Here is a 10,034-nt window from a genome sequence, read left to right on the forward strand (position 1 = left end):
ATTAAATCGGTGGCCAATGGGAGGATACTTTGAAATTGGTCAATGTGTTCTCAATGTGATGATGCTTTGGAAGCGTTTTCCGTTTTTCTTTGTGACGAAGGCCGGAAGGGGGTCTAACTTAAGGGAAATGCTTGTGCCTGGCCGACCAGCGGAAACCTCACCCGGTCACGCGCGAGCCACGTGATCGAGGCGCCTCATACATCTCGCGCACCTCCCTGCCCCACCTTATCTTCTTTCTTCATCTACCTTCTTCCTCCTGATCCCCTTCTCTCTTTCTCTCTCAACCGCATCCATGCACGGGGGTAGCCACGCTCCTCGCCTTCCTCCTTCAGATCCCGCCGCCGGCTAGCCTTGATCCCGCGTAGGTCCCTACCTCCAACCTCAGCGCCCACCCACACTTCTTCCGCTGCCCATGGCTGCAGATTCCTTCCGCCCCGGCGAGCCGGAGTTGGAAGTCGCCTAGTACTCGCCCTAACTTAAACCAGGGCCCAGTTATTTTGTTCATTCTCTCAAAGCCCAAACCGACACACACAACCCCCAAACGCCCGAACCCCATGGAGGCAGGGACGAGCTCGCCGGCGGCCGTTGCCGCGCCGCTTCCCCTGGACGATCTCCTTCGGGAGATATTCCTGCGCCTCCCGCCGGAGCCGATCCACCTCTTCCGCGCCTCCTTCGTCTGCAAGCACTGGCGCGGCCTCGTCCACGACGCCCGCTTCCTCCGCCGCTTCCGTGATTTCCACGGCGGCACGCCTCCCGTGCTCGGCTTCTTCAACCAGACAGGGCCTCCCTTCTTCGTCCCCACCTCCGGCGGCTTCGCGCTCCCCACCGTCACGATGTCCCCAGATGACTGGTGGGCCCTCGACTGCCGCCACGGCCGCGCCCTCATTGAGAGCTGCCGCACTGGGACGCTGCTCGTCTGGGACCTCGTGACCGGCGACAAGCGGTACCTGCCGCTCCCCGCGCAGGACTGTTCTCAGTACAATGGCGCGGTTCTGTGCGCGGCTGGCCACGCCGACCACCACGACTGCCATTCTTGCCCGTTTCTCGTGGCGTTCGTGTTCAGTGACGACAGGGATTTCATCACCTCCGCATGCGTCTTCTCGTCTGAGACCGGTGTCTGGGGTGAGATCACTTCGATTGTTATACCAGATGCATTAGTTCTGCCAAAGCCGACGGCTCTGGTTGGAAACACAATCTACTTCCTGTTGGATGACAATAGCATCATTGAGTTCGTTTTGGATAAGCATACCTTGGGTTTAGTTGAGGAGGTGCCATGTACCTACGATCAGATTATCATCATGCGGACAGAGGATGGATGCCTTGGTTTAGCTGGAGTGGAACGATTCAATTTCAATCTTAATCTGTGGTCAAAGGTGGCGAGCATTGACGGGGTGGTGACATGGACACATCAAAGGGTCATTCAACTCGAAAAAATTCTTGCGCCTGAAGCAGTGTCGGCGTGTATGGTTGGAGGTATTGGAGCGCATGCAGTTGGCTGTGCGGTAAATGCGGATGTGATCTTCATCGATGTGTATCCTAGCATCTACATGATCCATCTCAAGTCCATGAAGATCGAGGAGGTGTCGAAGAAACGGATCGGCAAACAATATGTTTTTCCTTACACAAGTTTCTACGCTCCAGGTACCGCCAATATTTACAGTGTCCCAGAGTTCACATTAATCTTCCAACTCAGAGTTCACTTTAATCTTTCAACTGTATCTGCCTTGTAGATGCTTTAAAATATATGAGCCAGCCATAGTTCATTTACAAATAAAAAGTTTTCATGGAGCTTCTTTTGAAAGAACTGCTAACTAAATGACTTGTTCTAGTAGGATTTGCACCAAGTTACTAACAAGTCATTCATGCAACTACGCGAGAGCGAAAAATAACCCTTTCACAACTAGAAGATGTATAGGAGAGGAAGTCCTGGCATTGTTATTTGCATGTGTTTCACATATTTACTCTTCATCCAGACTCATATCCTGCCATTTGCTTGTATCATAATTCATACTCAATTATTTGATGTTCAGTTGGGCTACACATCTAAATCTAAACAGTGATCATTGTGTTTATTGCTAGAGTTTCGGCTTGTACATTTAGTCAAGTGGCACCATTAAAAAGTAATTTGCTTACCTGTAAGATGCACTTGAGGAACAATATAGTATCCTGGCACCGATTTATAATTGTTCTTCCATGTTGTTCTGTTGTGGTATATTGGATAATATAATCTCACTGAATCATGAGAGTTGATAAATTAAGGAACCAAAGTGACCAATGGTCTGCATTTTGTTTGCGTTGCATAATAGAACAACAACCAATTAGCGAGTCAATGCTGAACTCATTTCTCTTTCAGTTTAAGCAACTGGACTCTGGATATTGCCTTCTCAATTGCTCGAGCTTCGAGCTATGTTGGAATTTAGGGTGGTTACTTTGTTTCTTATTTCTCTGGTCTGCATTCTTTGTTCTGAATTGTAGAAAATATGCGTCCATTCTGGGATTCTTTCACTCTCATGTGCATACAAAACTTAGATATAAATTACGAATGGGCCCACACCAAAACAAATTCTAAAATGCTTCTTGGTTAAGTAAATCACTGAATAGCGTTATCCTTTGTTTTGAGGTAGATTAGATGGTGTACAATGTCTTGATGAGTATTTATTTCTTGATTTCTTGCAGTACATGTCATTTCTTAATTGTTCCTTGACTACTTGTAGCAAAAGCTAGTATTTTCTGCAAGATGAGATATATAATAAGTGTTTCATGTATGTGTCACCACCTCTTATCAGTTATTCCATCTGTAAAGAAATATAAGAGTGTTTAGATAACTACTTTAGTGATCTAAACACTCTTATATTTCTTTACGGAGGGAGTATTTTCTTGTCCATGTTTTTCAATACTTATTGACTTATATTCTTCTCATAGGAATTACCATTGGTGGTGCAAATGATCAAGTTGAAGTGCTGAACAACAGTTGAGATGATTGTGCTGTTACATCTGCTGATGCGCTTTGTTGGTTGAAGAGGTGATATATATGACATCCAAAGTTACTATTATCTATTGTTTTGTTTGCAAGCACTGGATCAATATTCTGTGCAGTGGAAAAAAAATCGAGTGCTATGCACAATACAGCTGGAACCTTGAATAATGTGACTATATCGCCTACTTTGACCTTACTCGCTTTTTCTCTTGGAGCTGGGAAACACTCCTTGATCTGCACAGTTCATAGTTCATTATGCTGGTGTGCTACCACAATGCAGTTTATCATATCAGACGAAATTTTATACCATTTCTTTGATATCCTTTTGTTGTATAGTTGCATCAGTCACGAGCTGGAGTCTTTGCATTTTAGAAAACACAATGACAGGAAGGTTTCAGTTCAATCTTCAGATATGAACTCATGCTCTCATTGTCACTAATCATTACCTTGAGCCAAAAGTATTTCAGTATTACTAGAAATCAAACGTTGCCCATGACTGGTAATCTTGCTAGTACAGTGTACTAGTTCTCTCTCTGTTGAGATTTGCAAAGAGACGAGAGAACAAGTTTTAACTGGTAGAAACTGTTTTGCTAGTGCAGTTTTAACAGATATCGTTTTCTCTGTATTTTTGCCCCTCGTGATTGTGAGTAGCCAAAGTCGGTTCCGCTGATGAGATTGCTGCTGTGCAGGTTTCCGCCGAGCGGTGAATGTGGCTGTTAATGAACTACTATTCCTTGAGAAATGTGTCGCTCACTTGCAAAACGTGAGGAAATTTGTGGCTTTAATAATGCTCTGTAGCACATTCGTGCTGAACCAATATGTTAGGTTTTTTCTTCAGAGATTCTGATGGCTTTGTGAGCTCTATGATCCCCCGCTAAAAATTGTCATAGTTTGTTCTTTCCTTTTTTGTGGTACCATCGTAATGTTGTGTAATGCACAAAGTTGAACTCTGCTTGTGTGATGGCATGGCAATATGACAGCTGCTATACCTGGGAAGTATATATGCATTTTCTCTCCTGCAAATTTGAATTCTAGCTTCAGGTGAGTATACATGCTTTTGGCTGGCAAAGTGTGCAGAACGTGAAAATCGTGACGGAAGCAACGGAACACGCTCGGGCCGTCGCGTTGTACCAGAGCCCTTTTGTTTATATATATATGAACTCAGGCTTTTAGCCGGAAGTTCAGCGTTTGGGTTCATGTCTAAGACTAAGGTGCCGGCATTTCAGCTTCAGAAATACATCCAAGACCTGTTTGGACTTTGGACCATGAGTAAACGGAAGCTTCACTTTTTTTTTTCATAGTCTTCTATCACGAGCTACTAGTAATACAAGGTCGGAGTAATCTCCGATGATTCTATTCATATATAAATACAAGTACAGCGTGAGTTTGACAACAGTCACTTCACCACGGCATGTCCTACATGCATACTCCCTCCGTCTGAATTTTTTGTCCCAACCTTGTCCCTTAAATAGATGTATCTAGCTAGCACTAGAGGGACAATTTTTTTCGAACGGAGGGAGTACACAGGTGCACGGTGGAGATTTTGTCGTAGTAGACGAGTGTATCACTGTTTGGTGGACGCCCGAGCTCGTGAAGTACTCGCCTGATTCAGCAAGACTCCATGACAGCAGTGTGCCTCCATACAATTCTCCATCTCCGCGCTGGATCGAGACACGGTTTGCTGTCCCTTTGCCCCAGATGAAGATACAAAAACCGGACGCAGATTTGTACGTGTTGTTACCAGGACCGTTTCTGAGATTTCTGGGGCCTGGGGCGAAACTAAAACCCATGGCCCCTTAAGCTATTCTAACCATAGTTACCAAGCTCCCGGTTTGAGCCGGTCGAGGGACGGAAACGACCATGCAGGATTGCCGTTAGTCACAACTAGGATTTAAATCCCTAGAACAATCTTTCAACATGGGGAACACGATCCTATTAAATCCAGCATGTGCGGGTCAATCAGTCTAATCTTTCAGGAATTGTATATGGGAAGCAGGAATAGATTAAGGAAACATAACTGATTAAGGAAATAGCAAAATAAGAAAATCCATCTGGTATGGAGGATCGTTGTTATTATATGTTGTCATTCTGTTCGTTCGTTATCTTTAGTACATTTAGGCCGCGGAGTCCTGAACTCCTGGTACCCGTAGTGTCAACTCTTCAGGGTACGCGTCCCGACCATCAAATCCTATTGACCCACACTCAACCCGATCCTCGATTGGGGTCGATGAACCACACGGGATGTGGCATCGACCCACGTTTCCCGTACTATGATTGTAACATTAGGTCTTGGAGAAGTATTGGTCAATCCCTTGGATCTACGGAAAGAAGGGTTCCTATTGTCTGATATCTAACGTGAAAGATTTTATTGTTCAATGTTTATTTACTACCATACTTGACCAAAAACTACAATGCAAAATTAGGGATTTCTATCTATTTTCTACAAAGTTGGAAACACTAGTGCACACGCATGTGAAGGTACTATACAAGAACTGCTATTTTAGCTAGAACAGCTTCATAAATCGAGGATTCGTGGCCGTGCCTCATAAGAATCCCTCTGCTCACGCTGCCACTTGGGCCAGCCCATAGTTCGCTAATTTTTAGTGCGAGCCTAACACACAAGGGCACCCACCTGGGGGCCCCTTTTGCTCCGGGCTCGGGGCGGCCGCCCCCTGCCCCCCCCTCCCGCCCCCAGGCCGAGTCTGGTCGCTATGTCGGGGAAGCCGGCCCAATCTGCATTGGAGTAAGCCATGTGTTAGTGTGATGCAGGGCCAGTCCTGATATTTTGGGGGCCCGGGGCGAAACTATAATTTGGGGCCCTTAAAATAAACACTATAAGAATATATGATCACATAAGTGCACAAATCCGACAGGGCATGTATATTGGTGAATATGGTTTCACTCACAACTCTTGTGAATAGTTAATTTGAAAAAATACTAGTCATATAAAAATAAAAAATAAACAGATTATACATAGGTATTAAGTTTCACAAGGAAATGACATTCTAAGCAAAAATGCCAAAGTTGAAGTTATATTGAAAAATATTTTTTTGATGAATAGTAAGGCCCGATTGTATTTTCTTCTCTAAGAATACCACTGGTCCCATTTCTTCACATAGCTTCACAAGTGAGTAGAATGGTCGACCAAGTTTTATACCGCCAAATTTCAGAATTTTTGAATTTTTCTAGTATTTTAAAAAAATTATTAGTTATACGGGTGTAGATGGAACCATGTTCATCTTTGTATTTTCGAAAAGCAGCATTCATATCAAATAATTGATACATATTACCTTCAAAATTTCATCTAACAACCATCAATAAAATTCACTACTTATGATTGAGTCGATGGCACCTCTCAGTAATTCTATCAAGTTAACCACACTTTGTTTTCTTTTTCCTCTTTTTATCAAATGCATATATTCTAGGAGTAGGCGACATTATGACACACAGATCAAAATAAATAAATTACATCAAAGCTTGAACACCGCAAAGCTATGCATCAAGCATGCATTCCAATATAAAATACTTAATTAGCAATATAGATATGGGAAATAGGTAATATTACCTCGGATCATTCGGGTTGGTGTCCATGATCATTAGCAATATATATTGATGTCTGATGGAAGGAGCTCGGCGAGCGTGAAGAGCGGAACAGATCCGGTGGAGTTCGTTGACGTGGCAAGTCATGAACTTCGTCAGCACTGCCTGCCCTACCATGGTCGTCGTCCCCTTGGAGTCTAGCATGAATGCCGCTCCCGTGTCCGCCCCACCACCGGCTTGCGGTTGTCACCGGCGCCGACATAGGAGGAGAAAGCTGCGACGGCGAGACCAGGCTGCCCATGGTTTGTTTTGCAATGACCAAAGGAGATTGGGGAATAGATTGAATAAGGAAAGTCATAGCGATGAGAAGGAAACCCAATAATCTGGCTAGGGCAAGGCAACCAGGCTAAGCATTTTTAGTTTGAGAGAAGCGTACAAGCTAACAGATCAAATCCCAACTATCAGCGGCTTCGTCCGCAGTCTCCCTGGGCCATGGCCTACGTGGATAGTACCTGGGTGGGGGCCCCTATACATGGGGGGCCCGGGGCGGCCGCCCCCTCTGCCCCCCCTCAGGGCCGGCCCTGGTGTGATGCCAAGGGCCAAACATGCAAGCCGAGATTCATAGTGTCCCAGAGATAACGATGAATAGGCTTAAGTAGAGCGTGGTAGGGAACGCGCGGAGCGTGCATGATCAAGCATATTTGTTGTATGGTGTAGAGTATGGCCTAGTCAGTGTTGAGTACCGTAGAGCACCGCCGATGCTGCGGACCTGTGGTAGAGGGTGGGATAGGGTGTGGCGGTGTCGTCATTGGCAGGGAGCTTTCGTTTGGTGTCTTTCTATATGGTGATGGAGTACAATTTAACACCACTCCATCCTTCTTGGTATTAGATACCAGTTTGATCTCTCGACCTCCATGGCAAGCTCCGACACCTCTCCACTCCCCTCTTTGCCGTGTTCATAGGCTCCACTTCCCTCTTTGATGCGCTCAAACTTCCTATTGGCAAGGCACCTCCTACGACGGTGCCCACCTCCCTTGCCATCCTCCCGCCAGCTACTCTCCTGGCCGTCCCCGTCCATGGCATCCCTTCCATGTACGAGCTCAACATCTCTCACTTCATCCATTTTAAGTTGGAGCCCGGCGCCGGCAACTTCTCCAAATGGAAGGACATCATGGGGTGTGTCTTGTCCATGTACTCGAGAAGGATCATATCCGGCAGTTCGAAAATCCTTACACCTATTAACAACCTACAAACAATTTACGAAACCTTCCATAAATTCTCTCCTCCCAACGGAATTCAACCGGGGTAGGCCCCAGCCGCTAATCCTAGGCCAACCGATTTGCTCACATCAGCCCATAATAAGATAAATTACATGGAAACTGCGCGTAGGTCTAGCATTGCTTCCCGCAGTTCTGGACACAACTTTAGCGTGACATAAGCTGGCCCCACACCGACATCATGATCCTCATGTGGATCTATGGCACCATTGCCGATGATCTATACGACGTCATAAAGTCTGCAGATAACATGTTCTTAACGTCTCGGAGCTAGCAGCTCAACCTGGTTCAAGCTGATTTGCGCGTGGCGCGACACAAAATCGGGCACAACTCCAACAATGCCGGTCGTGGCTAATCCCTTTGGCTTCCATGGTAACATTGGTGGGGTTGGCCACGATTCAATACATAGCATATCTGATTCAATACAGTGGAGCACAGATGGGGTTTTCCACGTCAAGCATATCTGAGTTCAATATACGCAATACTCGATCCGATTCATACGTACGCTGGCGGCAGTCCTGAATAATAATGCTACACGCACGGACGAATACAGACGTTTTACGGGGCTGACTAGGAAACGATCCGACGTGGGCTGCGCTGAGGAATGAAACAGTTAGAGAACGCGCCGCTGTTTACGCTAGTAAAAAAACCAGAACGCAACAGAACGGCAGATCGGTTTGCCCTCGTTCCAGATTACTGATCGGGCCGCCTCGGACGACCACGATGTGTCCCACCGCCTCGGACGACCTCAGCGTGTCCCGCCGCCAAGAGCACGTTGACGCTTGCTCCGCTGATCTGTTCGAGCCGTGGGCGTGCCTGTTTGTTCGCGTCGGCATTAGCAGGTAAACCCAAGGCCATATATACTCTGTAGATCAAAGCCGTGTAGTATGCCACAAGCAGACTATCTGTAGATCAAAGCCATGTACGTGGGTTGTCCGTCTTGATCAAAGCCGTATACGAGTTATTTTCAGTAAACCTTGAAGTACTAGATAAGGCTAATGGACAACTTATGAGAGATGACGGCTACAGATGGTTTGTACATAACTGTATCAAGTATCATGCCACATCAGAACGGCAAAATTCTTATGATTGTTTCTGAGTGTATAGATTTTTTGTAAAGTTCAACATATAGTTTCGTAGTTCAGTTTTAACATGCCTATCTTCAGGTCAATTTGTTACTACCATTCAGTTTAGTTATTTTGCCTTCGAACAAGAATGATTAAAATATTCATGGTCTACAGGAATGGATGATGGAACTTGTGGTGTTCAAGAATCGATTGACATGTCTATATCAAGCGACAGCGCTGCTATACACACGATGGGCAGTGGACGATATGTGAACGACAATGTAGATCAGCTCGTCCATGCACAACACTGAAGTGAAGCAGACGGCTGGATTTGGCTGTCGTTCCCTTGTCGTGCAGGGACTGTCGTCTGTATAGTAGTTTTGATCAAGCGATGATGACGGCATCAAGGAACAAAATGAAAAACAATGTGGAAGTTGAACATTAGCACGGTGATGCTCAGCCGCATGCGTTAGTTGGAGAACCAGAACTGGGAATGACCTTTGATAATGAGAATGACGTGCGAGAGTACTATACCAAATATGTAAAGCGAAAGGCTTTGGTGTGATGACAAGAAGTTCAAATACTGATGCTAATGGACAACTGAAGTACCTTACACTTTCCTGCACTCGCAATGGTAAGACTCACAGTCCAAATCAAGAAATATGTTGAAGCCAAATCCATCAGCCGGGTTAGGATGCAAAGCTAAAATAAATATTGCTCGTGGTCCTCATGGAAAGCTTTATCTTTCAACTATCATTTTGGATCATAATCATCCATTAAGTCCACAAAAATCTTGGTTATTCAGATGCAACAAAAGGTTAGATTGTCATGCCAAGCGAAAGCTTGAGTTGAATGACCGGGTTGGAATTCGAGTAAACAAGAATTTCAACTCTTTTGTTGTTGCAGCAGATGGCCATGACAACCTAATTTTTGGTGAGAAAGATTCTCGCAATTATCTAGAGAAAGATTCTTTTGTTGTTCGTGACTATTTCGTCAAAATGCAATCCGACAATCCAAACTTTTTTAGTGTCATGGACGTTGATGAAAATCCCGACTTAGGAATGTATTTTGGGGTGATGCTAGAAGTAGAGCAGTGTTTGACTTTTTTCATGACGTCATTACTTTTGACACAACATATTTGATGAACAAATATGGTATGCCTTTTGCTTGTTT

General features: G+C 45.1%; 1 protein-coding gene across 1 annotated transcript; it reads left to right on the plus strand.

Annotated features, from left to right (window-relative positions):
- Nucleotides 1-242: 242 nt before the first annotated feature.
- On the plus strand, nucleotides 243-4,000 carry LOC109745731 (putative F-box protein At3g16210). The gene is made up of 3 exons (XM_020304848.4): nucleotides 243-1,641; nucleotides 2,923-3,022; nucleotides 3,667-4,000. The coding sequence occupies exons 1-2, from the start codon at nucleotides 555-557 to the stop codon at nucleotides 2,973-2,975; spliced, it is 1,140 nt and encodes a 379-aa protein (XP_020160437.2). The 5' UTR covers nucleotides 243-554; the 3' UTR covers nucleotides 2,976-3,022; nucleotides 3,667-4,000.
- Nucleotides 4,001-10,034: the final 6,034 nt, after the last annotated feature.

Source organism: Aegilops tauschii, chromosome 5 (genome assembly GCF_002575655.3).
Source record: "Aegilops tauschii subsp. strangulata cultivar AL8/78 chromosome 5, Aet v6.0, whole genome shotgun sequence".
Classification (NCBI taxonomy): Eukaryota; Viridiplantae; Streptophyta; class Magnoliopsida; order Poales; family Poaceae; genus Aegilops; species Aegilops tauschii.